Here is a 21,212-nt window from a genome sequence, read left to right as displayed (position 1 = left end):
ATTTGAGGGTTCTCCGAACTGTACAGAATCTTAGCTAGAGGTTCTCCCGAACCCCCAGCAGCCCACCCCTGAGGGTATTACCAAGACTTGACCTGGTATGGGTTACACATGGTAATTATATGACTCCAAAACTTTATTCAAAATCCAGTGCAGAATTCCATGGGTCCCATTGCCCATGCTTGTTTTTTTGTGATTCCAGATAATCTTATTTATGATTAAAGTGGCCAGAACAGGTCTACTTTCTGTTATTAAAGAAGACTATTAATATCTCCTTAGAGCTGTAGTGTATTCTTCTCTGTTTAAAAAGCAATGGGAGGCAGCAGTTAAAAAGGCCAGTAGGATCTCCGTTTGCATTACACATGAAAGCTACCAGGATGTCAGTGGGTCTAGAAACCAAGCATTATAAATATTTCTCTTTTTAAAATAAGGGCATGTTCAGTTTGCAAAATAGAAGATTATGGATGGATACAACAGTATGCAATTTGTATACTACAAATATTTAATATAATGTTATATGGGAGGTAGGATAGGCCTGTTTTTTGTTGAAACCAAGGGCAGAAAAAGACTAATAAGTTGCAATGAAAAGAGATTTAGGTGGAATTTTAGAAAGAATTTTTGAGGGCAACAACTGTTGAGCATCTATAGTTCATTTAGACATGTAGGTGCCCATTTGCCTTTTGTTGGCAGTTTTTCACCTAGATGGATGCTTGTTGGGATTGATTGAATTCCTGCACTGAGCAGCAGGCTCGACTAGATTTTCTTTAAGATACATTTATTTATTAATTTTGTCAAGCATGCATAAGAAAACAGATAAAAGTATAAACATGATCATGAATACAGGAAATGGATACGAATAAGTGGAGACAGCTAATCCTTTCCCCTTGTGCTGCTTTTTTGTTCTTGATGTAATATTTCCTTTTTTTTTCTTCTGCATATAACATGGTTACAAAAATATTGACGCAACAACCATTGCCTTGCTGGCCATACAGGGGATTAGAATTGTAACCCTGATAGGATTTTACCACCCAAAATTAGTAGAAAACCACTATTTGTATAGTTTTCCATCAAGTTCAAGGGGGGGAAAGAGAGAACAAAGCCTTTAATCATGCTTTACACACTTTAAATGTTTATCAACAACTCAACAAAAAAAAAGGCACCTTAATATCATCCCTGCTCTCCAGTTCTAATCCACCAAAAATAATATTTTTAAAATGTGGTCCTCACATGAAAGATTGTTCACTCTTGCAAAAATTGCAGTGAATGGTTTGCTATGCTATGCCTCTTATTAGCCAAAGGTTTGTTTTTTTTAAAAAAAAAATATTTTAGGAGGAATTTCACTGAAAATTGATCTAATGGACTGGCAAGGAGAGAGACGATATGCAATTTATGATGATTTCCAGATCAGGAATGAGACAGTGAGTAGTCTGACCTATGCAAATGAATAATTGTCCCTATAGACCTGTCATATGAGAGCTGACAGACAACCAAACACTATCTCATCAGCATCCCCCATTAGCTAATATAGTAAATGAAATATATGACCAAAGACCTATACAAACAAAAAACTGAAACAATCTTCACTCAATTTGAGCTGAAAATCATGGGGGGAAAAACGTCTTATTGGTAAATCAAAGAGCTTCTAGAATAGAAGTCCAGAAAATTGTAGCAATGATTCTAAAGAACCCGCTGGGATCCCCAGAAGAGAGATGAAATCATATCACAATTTGGGAACTCTTATGGAAGCATTCTGCTTCACCAGGGAAACAGCTCCCCTTCCTTCCATGATTACCACTTGCCATCCCTTCTTCCATTCAAACGCAGAAATGTCAAAGAAGGAGTTGGCATTTAGAAAGCTATGTTTCCAAACCCTGAGAAGATTAGAAGAGCAATGTTGAGGCTTGGGAGAGGTGGTTGCGTGTGAGGCAGGGAACGTTTGCGTGCTGTCTCCATCTGTGGGGCTCCATATTTAGTTAGTTAGTTAGTTAGTTAGTTTATTAAACTTGTATGCCGCCATATTCTCAGAGGGACTCAGGGCGGCTAACAAACCAATAGGGAAGGGGGGAGTAACAAACCAATAGGGAAGGGGGGAGTAACCAGTGGCATTGTTGGGTGGGAATTGGAATGCTCCGATTTCAGACCAATCCATGAAAAGCTTTAACTGGGGGCTAATCAAGACTAAGCGTAGCTGGCTTCCATGTGATTAGGCTCTGAGGTTTTGTGATACTTTGTGGTGGCAGCAGTCAGTGACATACGACTCGCTCCTTAATCTTGAAACTCAGTAACATGAGGTCCTGTGGCTTTCCTTCAGAACAATTACAGGCTATGGTTTGGCATTTATTCTGGGACTGCTGGGAATGCTTTGTCTGGGGGGAGCAACTTTGAGAGCCAGTGGTCTGCATCACTCAACGGCATGCCCTTCTCTGCTCCTGATCAGGACCATGACAGGTTCCTAACAGGCAACTGCGCAGAAGAGAACAAATGCGGCTGGTGGTTTAACAGGTGAGTTAATTGGCAGCAACCCAGGGGTGGATTACGGCAGCTGCAGCTGCTGGTTTTCTTGTGGTCGTGCAGAGCACGCGCACGCGCAGTACTATAAAAATACTTCTGCGCATGCGCAGAAGCCAAAAACAAGATGGCCATGTCTGTGGCGGCGCTAGGAGAACCAGTTCAGGGGTGTGGCAGGCCTGGGTCACTGCCGGTTCCAGCGACCCAGGCTGCCAAACCACTACCGGTTCAGCTGAACCGGTGGGAACCCACCCACTCTTTTGAAGTCAAAAGAGTAGGCAATTGAGCTTCTCCTTTCCGAATGTCTGAATTTGGGGAGGTTTGTGATTTTGTTTGTCATACTCAAATATACCTATTGCCAGTTCTAGAGAAAAATAAATGTGATACAGAGATAGGCGAGGAAGTCCAGGTTTCCTCCTTCTCCACAGCTAGGAAGCTTCACTGAGTTATCAGACCAGGCACCCTGGCCTAGCCTAATTCATCCCTCAGGACAGGGGAGAGGATGAAGAGGGAGCCATCTTCAGCTCCCCTCAAGGGAAAGTGGGCTTCAAAAAGAGATGAACACAAATCAGTTTGCAAGCACTAGTATTATCTCCAATGTTTTCAGGATGGGAGCAGAAGAGCTTCCATCCTTTCCATCGCTGCTCTATGCTCAAATGCAAGCAGGTTTAGGAAAAAAATACCATTATTAACACAATTTCACATGGCAGAAGGCAAACAAAGAGAATTGCAATGTAGAGAACAAAAGTATATTGGTTCTCTTTGTTGGTCAAATTATGTAGTGCTTTCGCACAATATGACTTAAAACAGATCAGTTCTCCACACGTCCTAAAACTAGATAAAGAGAACTCAATTCAAAACATTATACTTATTCATCGATTTGTGGAGTAAAATGATCCAAAGTTACGAGTTGCTGCATGTCCAAAGTATGTCAATTTTTGCTTTCAGTAGCTGGTGTATCCTCGTGTGGCAGCAATAACTGTCTCTGCCAGCAACTAAATGTTTCTGAAAGCTGTTAATCAACTCTGCACATTGGCTTGGAGAAATTTATATCCATTTGCTCATTCCTCCTTGAAAAATCATTTTAAGTCACGGATATTGTTGGGCTTCCTCTCATGAACTGTCCACGTCAGGGCCTTCCACATTTCTATAGGCTTAAGATGAGATCTTTGACTTGGCCATGCTGAACATTACTTCCTTCTTCATTAACCATTCTTCAATCGCACAACTTGCGATTGTTGTTGTCTTGCTGTATGATCCACTTTCTCTTGAGCCTCAGTTCATGTGGGTACCACGACAGTTTTCTAAGAATTTGCTGATATAATTAAGAGGGACTCATGGTTTCATCACCAATGATGGTAAACTATCTTGGTCCAGAGGCAGCAAAGCAGGCCCAAACATGATACTTTCACTACTACTGTCAGGCCTGGAAGCCATCTTTTGCGTTGAGCCTTCAGGCCTGCCACATTTATTGCTGTGGGAAGCTGGGAAGGGGGAATTATATGGAATGGGGTGGATAGAGTCAAAATAACATTCTAATCTCTGAGTCAAGGACATCTTGCCTTGCACCTGGAGTGGCATGACTGGGAGGTATCTCCAGTGGGTATGGTGCCTGATTGGGCCATGGGATGGACATGTAGGTGCTGGGCAGGAACTTGAACTTTCATTTAGGTGAGGAAAACCTGGAAACTTTCAGATTCGGGTTTTCCCAGATGTGCCAATATGACATCTCTAATAAAATGGAACTTTGAGGAATCTCAGGCCTCTGAGGTTTTTTTTTTTTATTAGGGATGTTACTTGGAACCCTGACGTTTACGTTTCATAGATGGGATAAGGTTCTTATGCTAGAATGCAGTGTTTATCTTTTACCAAATATGATCAAGTGGAAAGGATTGCTTTGGTCTCATCTGTCCACTGAACATTTTTTTCCAATAGCATCCTGGTCTATTTATGTGCTCTTTTGCAAACTGTAGAATGCTTTTTGGGGGGGAAGAGGGCAGAGCAATAGATTTCTTCTTACAATCCTGTCAACGTATACCAGAGGTGGTATTCAGCAGGTTCTGACCAGTTCTGGAGAACTGGTAGCGGAAATTTTGAGTAGTTCAGAGAACCGGTAAATACCACCTCTGACTGGCCCCGCCCCTATCTATTTTCTGCCTCCCGAGTCCCAGTTGATCAGGAGGAAATGGGGATTTTACAGTATCCTTCCCCTGCCACGCCTGCTAACCGATGCTCACCAAGCCACACCACACCACCCCCATCAAGCCACCCCCACAGAACTGATAGTAAAAAAAATTGAATCCCACCACTGACATACCATTGTTCTTCAGTGTTTTCCTGATGGTGGCTCATTTACCAATGCAAGGGAAGATTTTATTTCCTTAGACATTACCCTAGGATCTTTTAGATTTTCTGGAGTGTTACATACCTTCCTCTTGGTTATGATCTTGATTGGTCAGCCACTCCTGGGAAGGGTAACTGTGGTGATGAATTGCTTCCATTTCTACACAGTCTGCTTGGCAATTGATTGGTAGAGTCCAAACTCTTTGGAAATAGTTTTGTAAGCTTTTCCAATCTGGTGGATACCAACAACTACATTTTAGATAGCCTCAGAAATCTCCTTTGTTTGACATCCTTCCACATACCTCCATATGTTGTGAAGATCAGACTTTGATAGTGAATAGCCAGAATTCTATTCTTTAAATCAGGCAAGACTTCCCAATGTTTTTGACTCATTTAGTTTAAATGGGTTCTCTGCCTTTCTAGTTTTAATGTTGTCGGGAGAGCAGATCACATTTTTAAGTCATATCTATATAGAAATACTGAAAATTCAGAAATGCTTACAACAAACTAAGGACCATTTTATATGTTCCTTTTTCAATCTTCCAACCCTTCATCCATCTTTTCTTCCCATCTACCTTCCATTTAAAAGATTACAATTTATTGAAGGGCCCCAAATGGAAATAGCATGAATTCAAGAGAATATGTATCACGCAATAGGCCAGGTGGCAGTGTAAAGCATTTCATGTGGTTTTATGATAGAAAATGATCAATTTTAGTTAAGAGCAACTAGTTAAACTCTACTTTTTCCTATTAAACAAAATGTATATGCTACTTCCTTGATCTGGTGTCCTTCAGCTGAGTTGGAACATTCCTCTCCCTCAATCCCTGGTTCTGCTCCAGTGAAGCTAAAGGTCACCTGGTTGAAAGACAATTCTAATACCAATTGGTCATAATGTAATATCTGTTGATAATTAAGATTTATATCATTTTCTCTACTAATTTGCATTTGAGCCATTCCCTGACCTTTCATTAACATCTTTTTTGTGTTTTTTTTTCCTCTGACATTTCCACAAGGTGCCATGCAGCAAATCTTAATGGACGATATTACAAGAAAGGGACATATTCCAGTCCCTTTGATAATGGAGTGGTTTGGTCAACTTGGCGAGGCCTGTGGTATTCCCTGAAATATACAGCTATGAAAATCAGGTTCCAATCCTTCCTGGATGGAGAGAGTGGAAATGGTGAAATCAATTGAAGTTTTTTTTTTTTTCATGCACGTTTGAGAAAGAGAAGCAGGCATGTCAAAATTACTGTATATGTGGACCTTGGCTTGAGACCCAGCACACTGAAAAAAAAATCTTACAGTAAGGAGCTAAATTAGATTTTGTTGTGGTTTGTCAATCATTGTATTATACCTGTACATCAGCTGACAATTAAAAAGATGGCTTTTCGTATATATAGAACCTGCCCTCAAAAATGGGTGGGGGGGGCTCTACTTTATTGAAGGCACAAAGGACAATCCTGCTTATTATTTACTTTTCCTTTACAAAAAATATTCAGTTGTTGAATATTCGCTTTGCATAAACTGGTATTTTTAAATTTGTTTTTGGAATTCATTTTGTTCCCTCTCTTCCAAAAAATAACCACCTTTCAGGGAAACACGGAGAAAGAAAACGTTGTAAGTCATTGGGAAGAAAAGGTTTTATGGTACATAAAGAGAGAATGAAATTGGTTTTGTGTGAATCCCATCAGAGCCCTTCTAAGGAAAGGAAGCAATTTCTAGTTGCTATAACAGATCAAAAGAATGTTAGATCGGGAAATGCAGGTTTACCTGGCATCTCCTTTTCCTTTCTAAATTTGTATTTTCAAAACTTTCTTAAATTGAAAAAGAGGAAAGAAAAGTGAAAATCTTGACGGCTGCCTAATTTAAGTATAAAGCTAGATGTGCATTTTCATAGGAGGCTTTTTCAAATTATTCTGAATAAGCACCATGTGTTTAAAACTGTCACGTTTCAATTTATAATGTTTGAAATATTACAACGCCATGATGGGCTAAGTGTAGCTTTGGGATGGATGTTCTCTCAGCCTTCTGGTAAAATGTGAACAATTATATTAATTCCTAATGTGTGAGAAATTATCTAGTACATTTACATCAGCCATATTTAAGGCAATTAAACCAGCAACAATTGCAAAAAGACGTAATCACAATTATATCATTGTCTTTTAAACAGCATAAAAATAAACATTAGTTTATTGTTTATCAATGTCTAGAATTTGTCCATTACAAAACACTAATAACATTTCTTGTTTCACATTACATTTTTTCACTTACATTTTCTGAAACAAACACTTTCTATAACGATATGCCAGTGAGAGAAACCAAGCCCAAACTGCTTAATTTTAAACAGTTTCTTCAATTGAAATTTATTGAAGTTTGCAAAGGATACGTTTCCTTGAGGGGGGAATAATCTTTTTTAAGGTGGATTCTTCTGAAGCAGAATATTGCTTTGCGACTGAGTATATCTAACAGGCTTCGCAAGTTTGTAATTGGAGTTGCTGTGATGCAAACAGTGGTTAAAGAAGCATCCAGTGCTTGTCCAATAGAAATGAATAGACCGGCTATATTCCTGCTGTGCCTCTAACCACACTAACTTCTTAACTAATACCACATGCAGACCTCCAAGTCTGATTTTATAGGCCACCGAATGCCACGGTGTAGAATGTCATAGACATTTTCACAGTCACTTAGCAGCCATTGATGAGGAATTCTGAGGATAGTAAGGGTAACCAATTTAAAATGTATTATATGCTCCAATACCATTGTCCAATACTGTAAACTGTGTATGTAAGCATACAGGCTAACCTTGGCCTTAAAGGGTCTATTTCTGAGACAGTTTAGAGAGAGACTCTGCACAAGTACATATTTAGTCATTATTTTTGTGTTAGGGTATCATTTACTTTTCCCAGTTTTGGCCTGCTTCAATGGAATGATAATGAGGTCTCCTTCCCATCTTAAGGAGTTTTCTGTTAAAGTACAATTTGAAAGTTTAAGAGCTCTTGCAGTTGCTAATGGTGCAGCTTCCCTTTTTCCCCCCACAAGAAATTCAGATCACCAAATTTTCAGCAGTCAAAGTACTTATTTCACCTTCGTTTAACTCAAAATATCCAGGCAGGTCATACATTTGTTGTTCTGAGTCAACCAGAGCAAAGGAAGTGTTGTCATAGAAGTGGCATCCAGTATCAGATGGAAAGCTTTGGCATTTGCTCTTTCTATACTGCGAGGGACTCAGGGTCTCTGCTTTCTGGTGATCATCCTTGAGAGTTAGGAAAGTAGATTCTTTTCTCCAAGTACTAGCAGGGTTTAAAAAACGTCCATTTCTTGTTCTCTTATACTCTGAGTTATCAATGCAAGATACAAAAGATCCCAGTGGACGATTGTGAACCAGATCTGGTTTCTTCTCGGGAAGCTTCTGTTTGTAAGCAATATGTCCCCCCCAGCTCAATGACTCTGTGGTCAACGGAATGCTGTGATACAGTTCAAGTTCCGTAGTGTTCTGTGCTATATTTTTAGATGTAACACAATGTTGTTTTTCCATACCATGATCCCACACTTTGGCTCTGCAGTGGTTGAACGAAGGCTGACTTGGCGTAAGGGTGGACATGCTTCTTTTCCGAAATGGCTTTGTTTTTCTAGCTTCATGAAAACTTGCTGTTCTTCTGAACTGTGAACTTTTTGGGTATCCTCTTTCTGTTGGCTCTCCTTTGTGATCAAAATATCTGGGATGGCTTCTCCTCATTGAGGAATGATGGGGGCTCCACACGGAATCGGGCTGCAAAAATGCACTATCCATTCTAGAACAGGGCCTGTCCCCTGACAACTTTAGGTAATCGGGTGGCTGTTCTGGAAATGGAGATTTGATTCTAAACTTACTTGTCCCAGCTACCTCCTGGTTTTCTGTTTTCACTGTGTCCATGAGAGAGTTCTGAGCCACGTGATAAAGTTTAGTTGTTTCCGTAAGTCCCTTTTTCTTCATTTCTTTCAACTGCTTCTGGGCAAGGCGATAGCTGTAAATGGGAGGGATGATTTTTTGAGCGCTGGACTGCAAATTCTCATGAATTAATCCTCCTCCATTTTCGGGGACCGAATGAAGACTTCTCCTGAAATTCAAGGCTATGTCAGAAGCTTCTCCTGGGGAAAAACAAGAAGTTTCTCCTTCAGAAAAGCTTTCTAATTGACATCTGTCTGGACAGATATCGTCTTCATCAGAATTCTTTCGGAAGCCAGATGATTGAGGGGAGTCACAGTTAACTGGACTGCTGCACTTTGGGGTTCTGCAAAGCTTTCGCCATAAGGTGATAAGGATGGTTGCAAAGATAATTGATAAGCATAATGATATCCCAGTGATAGTTATTAGATTATTGGCAGCTCTTTCTCCTTCCATTTCAGGAGACATTGGTGTGAGGAGGCCAGTTGTAGTGACTGAAACACAGAGCAAAGACATCAGATAACAAACAGTTTATAAGTGCCAATCAACCCAACAAATTAAAATGCTTACTGTTTCTCACTGTATGGCTTTAAAGCACTTTGTAAACTACTTCAGCATTGGCGTCCTGATATCACTGTATTCCAGTACTTCACTAGTTGAAATGCAATCTTTTAACAGACTGATTTCCGATGATTGGAGATATATAGCTTTGTAGTTATTGCTTTTTACTTAGATGTGATGTTAGAGCTGGCCTAAAATAAGTTTGGAGCCAATTTTCTTTCTTTCATAACTAAAATGTATTGCACACTTGAAACATATTACAAATCTGCACTATTTGTGCAGAAGTGACAGCCTGATTCGGAATGGCTAATCTAGCTATTCAAGAAACAAGACATTTATTGTAAAAAAAAATCTACTTTACTGGGAAATTTTGGAGCTGCTCTTCGTGTTCATGATTTTGTGAAACATTGTTGAGATGGTTCCACCACAAAACCGTGGTAGAATAAAGCGCGCTCGACGAAAGCGCGTACGTGACGTCATCACAGTGCGACGAAAACAGCACGCTGTGAGCGGTAAACTTAAAATTAACGCGTAAATCTAAACCTAACCCCCCCAAACCTAAACCTAACCCTAACCCTTAACCTAACCCTAAACCTAACCCTAAACCTAACCCTTAACCTAACGCTAAACCTAACGCTAACCCTTAACCTAACCCTAACCCTAACCCTAACGCTTAACGTAACCCTAAACCTAACCCTAACCCTTAACCTAACCCTAACCCTAAACCTAACCCTTACCTTTATGTGAATCGGCTTGCTTTAATTTTATTTTAATTTTAATTTAATTTATTTTTAATTTTATTTGTCGCGCTGCTGATGACGTCAGGTACGCGCTTTAATCGGGTGCGCTTTAGTGGACCACGGTTTTGACGGGTCACGGTTGAGATATGTAAATTAAGACTGAGCAGAAGAAATAAGCTTGCCATCTCAACTTAATTGGGTATTTGGGCCCACACAATGCTCTGTTGACCAGGAAGTGGTCAACATCAAGCACAGAAATATTCTCTCTAAAGTAGGACTTGTCTTGCAGTCAACCTTGTTTTGAGACAGAGCAAGCTCTGTATCAACCTAAATCTTTTAGCTTGGCATGCTGTGGGGAGCAATTCCAAATAGGGCTTATCCTGGGTTTCTTAGGAACTTTGCAATCCTGCAGGTAAGGTTAAAAACTGTTAAAAGACCATGCATTTGCATAGCTGTCAGTCAAGAATAATTTTATGACATCAATGCGTCTACCTGTTGTAAGGATATATATCTCAATATGTAAACAATATATGGCAGCCTTTCCCAACCTGATGCGCTCTAGGTCATAGGTGTCAAACTGGCCGCGCATGGGCCGGATGCATCACATGCTGGCCATACCCCCCCTCCCAGCTCTGCGAAGGGAAATACGTCGCAATACATCACGTGATGGCAACGTGATACCACAAGTTTGACACCCGAGCTTTAGATGTATGGGCTTGCAACTTGTAACATTTCCAGTGCATGGATAAATATTATACCACATTTCCACTGGACTTTAGGTGGCCTTAAATGGCAGTACCCTGGGAAATGTTGATTACATGAGTATATTCAAGTGTGCCAGTCAGACACAGCTCTACACTTGGGTTTCCTTCCTTCAAAGCTGCCTGCCTTAGACTTCCATGCTGACTGTTGTCCCAAAACAATATATTGGGCAGAGAGATCTCTTGAACACACACAAAAATAATGCAAAGTTATATAGACTATAGTGCTTTCGAAACATCAAGCTTACATACTGGGACATTCCTCCAAAGAACACGGAGAAGTTTCTTGTTGCCTTCCTGGGCAACCTTGTATCATGTGGACTGGGAAAGGCATGAGACATTCCCGAAAACGCTCACGAATGCCACCTCCACAAGTGGCACTACACGAACTCCAGGCTTGCCAAGTGCTCCAGGATCCTCCTAGGAGAACATAAATTATGTTACTGTAGAGAAATGTTCTCTGAAAGCTATCAACCATCCTGCACAAAAAGCAATAGATTAATTTATTACTTCTAAAGAGCAGATGGATTCAAATTCCTTGTGGAAACTGAAATTATCCCTTCCCAAAAAATACAGGCAGTCCTTGACTTATGATCACAGTTGAGTCCAAAATTTATGTTGCTAAGCGAGACACTTGTTAAGTGAGTTTTGGCCCATTTTTATGACCTTTCTTTCCTCAGTTGTTAAGGAATCACTACAGTGGTTAAGTTAGTAACAGTTGTTAAATGAATCTGGCTTCCCCATTGACTTAGTTTGTCAAAAGGTTGCAAAAGATCATGTGACCCTGGGCTATTGCAACTGTCATAAATATGAATCAGTTGCCAAGCATCCAAATTTTTATCATGTGGGGATACTACAACAGTTGTAAGTGTGAAAAACGGTCATCGGTCTCCTTTTTCAGTGCTGTTGTAACTTTGAACAGTCATTAAATCAGCTATTGTAAGTCGAGGGCTACCCATAGACCATTAGTCACTTCAGTTGTTATGGGATAGACAAAAAATCTGGGAAATTCACCAGACTGCAAATGGTAGCAGAAGACCTGGGATATATAAATGCTCTACAGCAAGGTAACACAGCTGAAGCTGATGATCCTTCAAAAAAGTGCATTTTTGTGCTGAACTTGCTTTTCCACTGACCAGAAAATAACCCAAGGCTGATTAGTAGCCTTATATACACATGCATATGTATATGCCCACTCTTTTCTTTTAGGGTAAAAAACTTTACGCAAAATGCAGCAAGAAAATAATTAATAATAAGTCAAACCAATGGGAAGAGTAAGATAAAAATATATAAATTGAGCTTCTACCTTCTTCCGCAAGCCACTCCATCCCTTTTTATCCTTGCAAACCATCCTTGCTTCTATCTCATCTGTACACTAACTTTTGTTCCTTAAGCAGCATTCCTGCCCTCACCGCTTATGCTTGAAAGATTAAAAATGTTACTAACTGGTTATTAGTAGAAACATTTTACATAAATCTAAAAACAGAGATCCAAAAACACTTTTAGCCACAGCATAATATGGTCTAATTTTACAAGCAAGATGTTTGGTCATTTTCATGCCATCTTGTTTCTGGATGGCTTTCAACATTCTGCATAGGTAAAACCAACATGTAGAATAACTGACCTGGGAAAAAGTCTGCATTTTGTGGTGATCAACACTGCAATTTCTTTCTTTGCTCTGACAGCTAATTCCTAATAGGTGATATGTCATGTTACTGAAGCATTAAGTGATTATCACTGAGTGACAATGATGGAGGAGTCACATGTGGTGATGGAGCAAACCTTTTTCTATGCAATGCTTCTAGATTCAGTCCCTCAGCACTTCCAGTTAAAGAAGGTACATATAACAAATGGCAAGAGAGACTAGACTTATTGGCCATCTAAAATAAGCAATCCTGGGCAGTGAGCCCATTAAATAATTTGATGTTATATAAATTTTAAAACTTGACATTAGAAACACTTAATGTAGACAAACATGATATGAAAAATTGTGCTGCTCAAAATCTGGTCAAACATAGTACTTCTTGATTACAACAATTACCATTAAGCAAATACCTGTAATATGCTAATTCTGCCCTATATCGCCAAATAACTCCTCTATAAACAAGGGGAAAAAACCCCTGAATACTTGGTAAAAAGAACAGATTTGCCTAGATTCAGATTCAATTTCATTTAAATAAATCAGATTGTGTCAAAATAGATAAAGATCCAAAATGGGAGAAGATAAGGCTGAGCTCAAAATTTCATCCACTAAACTTCAAAACTGCAGGAATGATACTCCAAAGAAGTGTTCGAAACTTTATGATCATCCACACACTGTTACATTCCAACCTCTATTACTCCCACTTACTGTGGTCACATATATTATCTACATACTACTGGGATACAGGTTTTTCACCCTTCCTCTAAAAAAAATCCATAGAAACAATCCAAGAAATGAAAAATAACAATGAGCTCTATCTTCTGGGACTGCTAGGAATAAGTTAAATGCTTCAGTCAACTTTCAGAAACCTCAGTTTGTCGATTGCATCAAAGTTCTCCAGAGTAAAAGCTCTCAGGTTAGTCACACTGACTAATAAATAGAAGAACCTAGATTAGCAAATTCCCCTATATCAAAACTCAAGAATGCTGTCAAAGGTCCCTTTCATCTCTCTTGGGTCACGAATGTCTTCCTTTGAACCACTTCCTTCCTCCTTCTTTCCTTCCTGGTCAATGAGCTACTGGGATGGGAGAATTCATTCTTGCAAGTGATTTGAAATAGTTGGTTGAGAACATTTTTATAATTAGGCCACCTCAAAATAGAGGAAGCTATACCGATATATTGATCACGCTGCTTTGTGAGAGTTCTCTTGTTTATGGCATAATTTCCCCCTTTGTCCACTATACTTAATCCTCATTTCCCCACACAACAGATAAGAGCAGAGCTTGGATTGGTGATGACTGAGTCAGAGGGAACATGCAGCTCTACTGGAATTACCAGAGGGTTTATACTGGCAGTCCTAGTTCTAAGCCTTTATTAACAATTTCAAATAAAGAAATAGGTGATTCATTTCTTGGCAGAGAAGTAATGCCTAATTTTTGTATATTGGGCTGCTGAGAAGAAAAGGAGCAGAACTACCAGTAATTTTTTTAAAGAACCCTGGCAATTAGAGACCACAACTACTTCATAATTGTGGAACATTTAATAAATAAGACAATTTACCTCAGAAATGACACCAGTATGATTTTCAATGGCTTACCCCGAAAGCCTTCTCTCACAGAGGAAGTAGAAGGTCCAGAAATAAGCAGCTACCTATTCAACTGCCAGAATTATTGCCATGGTGAAACTGCCTTGTGCCCTTCCTCCCTGAAAAGGAATTTCTAATAACGCCAAGCAACAGCCCACATTCTTCCAGTTTGAACTCATTCATGTCCAAATTAGCCTCAACACACAAGTTGTATTGGTGGGCAATGGAACCTGGAACATATGGTACTGTGTAGGAGTCTGGTTGCAGAACCCTATCACAATGTTAAGTTTAGTTTAGTTTAGTTTAGTTTAGTTTAGTTTAGTTTAGTTTAGTTTAGTTTATTGATCTTGTATGCCGCCCACTCCTGAAGGACTCCGGGCGGCTTACAATAAATGCCATAATAATGCCATAATATCCTCATATCGCGCTGTCATAATCTGGCACTTTACAGATATGTTGGTCTGTGAATCTTGGCAGTTGTAATCCCAACATATTTTGCAAGACACCATGTGTGATCTATGATCACAATAATCTTGTTTAAGGTTAATCTATTTACTATGTGAAGAGATTCAAAATGGCTGTTGGTTCATTTCTCTCTAAGGCTACGTTGGGGGAAAAAAGACCTGTGTTGCATGTCACAAAGTAGTCACGATCATCACATTTCTTTGTATATTTGTTATAATTAATTGTACAAGAGGGAGGTATTTTCCCAGTTGGTTGAGCAAACCACTTGTATCTCACCAGAGCAACTTGGCATGTTTATGTAAGGGACTGGATACTCCTTTCTTTTTCTTGCTGAGGTTTGCACCATAAAGTCTGGTAGAAAATCAAAGTGGTTTGCCATGCCTTGCCCAAGGCAACCTGGAACACTAATCTGGATCTGAAGCCAATGCCCACACATTCAAATTTCTGCATTATTTAAATTTACTTGATTTGCCTCATCATCATACAATATGTATCTCCTAGAATGGGGAATATTTTTAAAAAAACATTTAGATAAAATAAGAGAAGATGTATAAATTGAAATGAGGCAAAGGACACAAATTAGATAGTGATGAGATCTGGGTTGTAACGATCTGGACAATTATTAGATGGCAATAAAAAAATATACAGCTAGTCCTCGCCTTACAACAGTTCATTTTGGTGACCATTCGAAGTTATAACAGCCCTGAAAAAAGTGACTTATGACATTTTTCACAGGGCTAAACTCATTTAACAATGGAAATTTTGGGCTCAATTGTGACCATAAGTTGAGGACTATCTGTATTTTTCTTCACAGCTATCTTGTGGTTTTGTGGATTTTTGCAGCTCACATCTGGTGCCTCTACTTTAGAAGCCACAGGGGAAAAAATGTACAAGAAAATTTATTTCTTTTTAAAGGCAAGATTTCAATGGCATAATCCAGCACCATCTACAGAACTGCATACATAGGAGAGCTTGTATGTAGAATATACAGTTTATCTAGATGTTTTAAAAATTAGTAAGCTATTCATTCCTTTCATAGGTATGGGAACATACAATACCATCTTTTCCCCGTACTTTCATCCATCTAGCACACTATCAAGGCAAAAATGTTACCATATTTAGCAGGAATCTTAGCCTGTATATGCAGCCCAGCACTGTTGCAAACTTATTTGCAAAAGTTGATGGATTATGCTTTTGTATTGTATTTTAGTTTCCAGAAGGAATATGTATCCAAGAAGACCCTGAAATCCTTCAGTTTCAAATGAGACATTTTGGAAAAGTAATACAAACCAACATTCCTTTGGATTAGTACACATTCTTTTGCCCATGGTACCGAATTCACTTGGTTGGAAGAGCTAAATTCAAAACAGTATTTATTTGTGCCACTGTCAAACAATGTGCAACTGAGTTCTATCTGATGGTCCTCTGGATTCAGGATGCTTTCATATAGCTTTGACACCACTTGACCCAAAGGGTTATACTTAAACACAGCAATGCGTCCAGCAGAAGATGTGCATGGAGGAGAAATAACAGAAGCCACAACCGATGACTCACATCGCACTTCTTCTGATATGGCTAGCTTGTATCCAAATTTGCGCACAAGATCTATAGGTCCCAATGAAGCAATGATTGAGCCCTTCTCTGCTGATTTCAGTAATGTAGTGATGTATGCTTCTGGGCTAATCACATGGCAGTCCAATTTCACCCACTGCGACTCAAAGAGAGAAAGGTGTTTCCTTGTTCTCAGGCCCAGTGTCTCATTTGAGATCAATGTCCCTAGTTCGTATAGGTTACTGGTTAGAATTACATCCAGAGAAATCACTGTTTTATTGATGGGACATAAATATTCATTAGTAAACAGCCCGAGCTGAAGAGAATTCCCATGGCCACCTGACATCCTCCTCAAATCAAAGTCAAATATAGGCCATTCCACGTTGAGTAGAAGACTTCCTTCATTCTGTTGGGAATGAAGTCCTCCGATGTTTTCAGAAGCCAGCTTCAACCAGTAATTCCCAGCATTCTTAAAATAGGAACACTCAAAACCAACCACACCTTGGCGCTGGTCTTCTGGAAGCTGTTTTTTTGCAACAATTTGGTTGCTGCTAGCCTCCATGAGTAGAACAGAAGTGTTTTTCAGTGTGTCGTTAGCATCATAATAATTCTGAAAACTAACAGATACTGTAACATTGCTTAAAGCTATATGAGTCTGTTGGTCCAAGAGAAGTTTGATTGCTCCGAGAACTGGGGGGAAAAAGGAATTTGATAGCATAATTAATGAGAAGAGCATGAAGAACTTACATGCTTTTTAGGAAATTTAACCAAGCATATAGCATTCCACCTAAGGCACGATAATTCTCAACATCCCTGAAAAGTATAGGAAGGGATGCTAGAATTATCTCTGTAAAGGTTGCTGCTAGCTACCTTAATCTACATAACACATGGATCACAACCTATTATCTGTTTAATTTACAATCCCAATTTAATTTAACTGGGTTGGACTAGAAGACCTCGAAGGTCTCTTCCAAATTTGTCATTCTGTTATTTTGTTTTAATCTCAATTTAATGTAATTTAATACCAATGTTCTTATGCAGAACAGGTGAAAGATTCAAAAAGCCCAAATCTGTTTTTCAAAATAGTGATTCTGTCCAAACTGTGTGCATATGTGCAATTGCTGAGTTATACAACAATTCAGATGCAGTAATGAACTTGCATTTAGAATGTGCTAGGTCCATTAATTCTCTCATTCTTAGCTGTTTGTATTATAAGTACAACTCTTAACCACAAGCAAGAAACCCCCACTGTCTCCACTCCTCCCTCCTAAATCTTCTCTCCTTTATCATTCTTGCAAACAAATAATTTTAAAGCGGCTACATCATACAATGTAACAGAGAGCAACTACATTGGCCAAACATATCTTCACTACTTTTGATTCCCTGTCCCATACTGGATTTCAATTTTTTAAAAAGAACATTTGTTTTTCTAGAAAGTTACACATTTGAAACCATTAACTAACTAAAATTAAAGCTACTAGCTAAAACTTTAAATAGCTCCCTTGATATTTGCCAAAAAAAAACACACTTAAAACTGTTTTGTACTGTATATTTCAAGGTAAGAGACCTTATCTTCTGCTTAGTTCAAATCAATTGTGGCCGATGTTGTTGCTGTTAAATCTAAAATTCATTTAAGAAATGTGATTTTGGATCCATGACATTGCCTGCTTCCCCACCATCCAAAACCACCATTGAAGGAGGGTCCTTTTTTACAGAAAGTTCACCCTTCATATATGGAGGGCAGAGAAAACAGAGAGGACAACAGGCTAGTCTGCTTGCCCCAGTCTTCCTCCAGATGTGCAGAGTTATAGGAAAGGAGAATAACTCAAGTTTCCTCAAGTCACCTATTGTAGTTCTTCCAACTTAGTGCTTTTTAATAGACATCAAGGAATGATGGGATTTTCCAGTCCATCCATCTCGAGATGACATTTAAAAATGACAATAGTGATGTAATTTCCATCTAATGTTTCCACATACTCACCATAGTCACAGAGCACAACTAGAAGTAGGTTTGGGAAAATGTTCAGCCTCTGTTTCATCCTGATTTGGTGATCTCCCAACTCCTTTTATTCTTCATGTCCTATTCCGGCCCAAAACAAACTTCAGTTCTTACACATTTCTCTGCAATCAAAAGCCATGGAAATAAAAATCAAAATACGATGCCTGTTAGCTCTCAGAGGACTTGCAGTCCTGATTCTTAGACTTTCCAAGGTATCACCTTCCCTTGAAATTGTATTTTCAATCTAATGTACATCATCTTTGTCCAGTATCGTCTGTGGTCTCAGTGGCTGGAGCATCAGCCTCCACCATGTAGCTATCATTGAGACTTTTACGCAAATAAGAAACGAAGAACTGCAAAGGAACCAGACATTTGGAACTGGTGCTTCTCTATACTTAATTAAGTTGTGCAAAAGCTAACTAAATGAATTCAGGATCTCAGCAACAATACACCTGAATATGTAGCTTGGGCTAGCCTGGACTAGATACAGATTAGGTATTCTGGACTAGATATAGATTGTGTTTATGATGCCAAGGTGCTTTGGCATCATAAGCAATTCAAAATGCTCTTACGCTGCATGAAATGCCATTGTTTTAGAATGGAAATACACCTGCAAAAAAGTGGTTTCTTTATCCCACGAGAAATCTCACTGTCTATGAACAATCCCTGCCTCTAGTCAGAGGTGGGTTGCTCTACATGGGGCTGCCCTTGAAGAGTGTTCGAAGACTTCAGTTGGTCCAGAACGCAGCCGCGCAAGCGATTGTGGGTGCACCCAGGTACACCCACGTCACACCTATCCTCCGCGAGCTGCACTGGCTACCCATTAGTCTCCGGACCTGCTTCAAGGTGCTGGGCGTTACCTATAAAGCCCTACATGGCATCGGACCTGGGTACCTGAGAGACTGCCTCCTGCCGATTACCTCCCATAGACCGATTAGATCTCACAGGTTAGGTCTTCTCCGGATCCCATCTGCCAGCCAATGTCGGCTGGTGACTCCCCGGGGGAGAGCCTTCTCTGTCGCAGCTCCAGCCCTCTGGAACGACCTCCCCGTGGAGATCCGGACCCTTACTACCCTCCCGGCCTTCCGCAAAGCCGTTAAGTCCTGGCTGCTCCAGCAGGCCGGGGGGCTTTCGAAATATCCAGCCCCACGGAAACTGTGACTGTTGTGTATTTTAAAGTGTTGTTTTGTTTATTTATCCCCTTCCCTTGTTTATTGTAAGCCGCCCGGAGTCCTTCGGGAGTGGGCGGCATACAAGACCAATAAACTCAAACTCAACTCAGTTCAGCCCGGATTGGGCGAACCGGTAATAGCAGCGGCAGGAGGCTCTGCCCACCCGCCCAGACATTTCTGTGCATGCGCAGAAGCTTCTGGGCATGCGCAGAAGTATCGCACATGCCCCCGAAATAGTAGTAAAAAAAATTGGCAACCCACCACTGCCTCTAGCAGACTGGACCTTGCCAGTGTATTTAACCAAAGGTTCTGTTTCACTGCAAAATTGTTAAATATGTGCATGCACAATGAAATTCCACTTCAGGACACAAAGCTGAGCTAGGCCCTTTAACATACTTTCAGAACTGACAATAACACATTACTCTCTGTATTTATGACAATCCTTTGAAGTTATTTTAACTTTTTATGATCAGTTTATTTTCCCATTGCAGACTTGCTCCCGTCTTGATTCTTTCTAATGTTTTCTGCTATTAGCCTGGGGGATCTGGGTTTCAATTACATACTTCATTAGTTTGCACAGAAATTACTGGGTCAGAAATTCAGTGAAAGAAGAAGAGAGAGAAAAAGTGGAGAGAGCATTAGAGCAATCAATGAAACATTAAGAGAGAAATCCAAAAATCATGTTGGGACAAGAAATAATGAGTTCATGTTCAACTGTACATGGGCAGATTTTACTGAACTGATCAACTCCAGAGCAGAAACAGATCAGTGCACAAAAGAATCACAAACCTTTTAAAAACTATACAGGTGGTCTTCAATTTACGAAAGTTCATTTAGTGACCGTTCAAAGTTACAATGGCACTGAAAAAAGTGACATGACCATTTTTCAAAGTTGCAACTTGTGCGGCTCCACAAAACGTGATGAAGATTCAGATGCTTCATGACTGATTCATATTTGTGATCATTGCTGTGTCCCAGGGTCATGCGATCCCTTTTCGCGACCTTCCGACAAGCAAAGTCAATGGGGTAGCCAGATTCACTTAACAACCAGTTTAGTAACTTATCAACTGCAACGATTGACTTAACAACTGTGGCGAGAAAAGTCGTAAAATGGGGCAAAACTCAGTTAACAAAGGTCTCGCTTAACAACATAAATTTTGGGCTCAGTTGTGGTTGTAAATCAAAGACTACCTGTACTTTTGAATACGCAGGAACAAAAAAAAATGTTCTATGTGTGCCAGCATCCTTGAATTCATTTTACAAAGAAAAAGCAGCATCTACACAGTTTTCAAAAATAAAGAAGTCTTTGTTGCAAGCCACATGGTACAGGTGGGTCCTCAACCTATGACCACAGTGGACCCCAAGATTTATGTTGCTAAGTGAGGCAGTTGTTAAGTGAATTTTGCCTCATTTTCTTGTTAAGTGAATCACTACAGTTGCCCCATTGTGGTGGTAAGTCGAGGGCTGCCTGCATTCCCAAAGCAGCCCAGCGAGTAAGAAAAATAACCCCCCCACCGTCCCACAAATAGATAGTGTATTTTCCTTCTTCGCCGACCAATAACTTAAGTGCCTACCTATTGCTTCAAAAGCGCGCTGGGCAACTGCGGGACGAGAGGAGTAACAGGCGGAGCGGGAAGAAAAGAGGCGAAGGAGTCCGGGCGCCGTATCCTCGGCTGCGCGTCCTGGCAGCGCAAGCGATCCAGTCCGAACTCGATCCTCGAAGGGGATCTCTCCAGTTTGCTCAGGGAAGGAGCTCTTCCGCGGGGCGTCAGGTGAAGAAGTTGAGGAGCAAAAGCCGCGGGGGCGCCAACGGATGGCCTCGCCGCCGACCTCTCGCCCGTTTCTCCCCGCGTTGGGGGCTCATGTCTGGAGCGGGAGCACCGCGGAGACTTCTCCTCCTTGGCTACCGGAGGAGACGCGCCCGAGCTGGAAAGAGAGAGAGAGATGCGCCTCTGGCCTCGG

General features: G+C 40.2%; 2 protein-coding genes across 2 annotated transcripts in view; one reads left to right on the top strand and one right to left on the bottom strand.

The window, feature by feature from the left end:
- LOC116506549 (fibrinogen-like protein 1) overlaps positions 1-7,882 on the top strand; it is a 26,511-nt gene extending 18,629 nt beyond the window's left edge. Inside the window, exons 6-8 of the mRNA XM_032214344.1 lie at positions 1,327-1,415; positions 2,309-2,499; positions 5,863-7,882. Of these exons, the coding sequence (XP_032070235.1) occupies positions 1,327-1,415; positions 2,309-2,499; positions 5,863-6,043 (461 nt within the window). The 3' untranslated portion in view covers positions 6,044-7,882. The remainder of the gene's footprint in view (positions 1-1,326; positions 1,416-2,308; positions 2,500-5,862) is intronic.
- THSD1 (thrombospondin type 1 domain containing 1) lies at positions 7,022-21,212 on the bottom strand. The gene is made up of 5 exons (XM_032214343.1): positions 20,825-21,212; positions 18,061-18,200; positions 15,819-16,769; positions 11,089-11,256; positions 7,022-9,268 (listed from the first exon to the last, which is right to left on the bottom strand). Exons 2-5 carry the CDS (start codon positions 18,116-18,118, stop codon positions 7,893-7,895), a joined length of 2,553 nt encoding a protein of 850 aa, XP_032070234.1. The 5' UTR covers positions 18,119-18,200; positions 20,825-21,212; the 3' UTR covers positions 7,022-7,892.

The sequence above is a fragment of the Thamnophis elegans genome, chromosome 3 (assembly GCF_009769535.1).
Source record: "Thamnophis elegans isolate rThaEle1 chromosome 3, rThaEle1.pri, whole genome shotgun sequence".
Lineage (NCBI taxonomy): Eukaryota > Metazoa > Chordata > Lepidosauria > Squamata > Colubridae > Thamnophis > Thamnophis elegans.
This window is presented reverse-complemented; position numbering and strand designations above follow the sequence as displayed.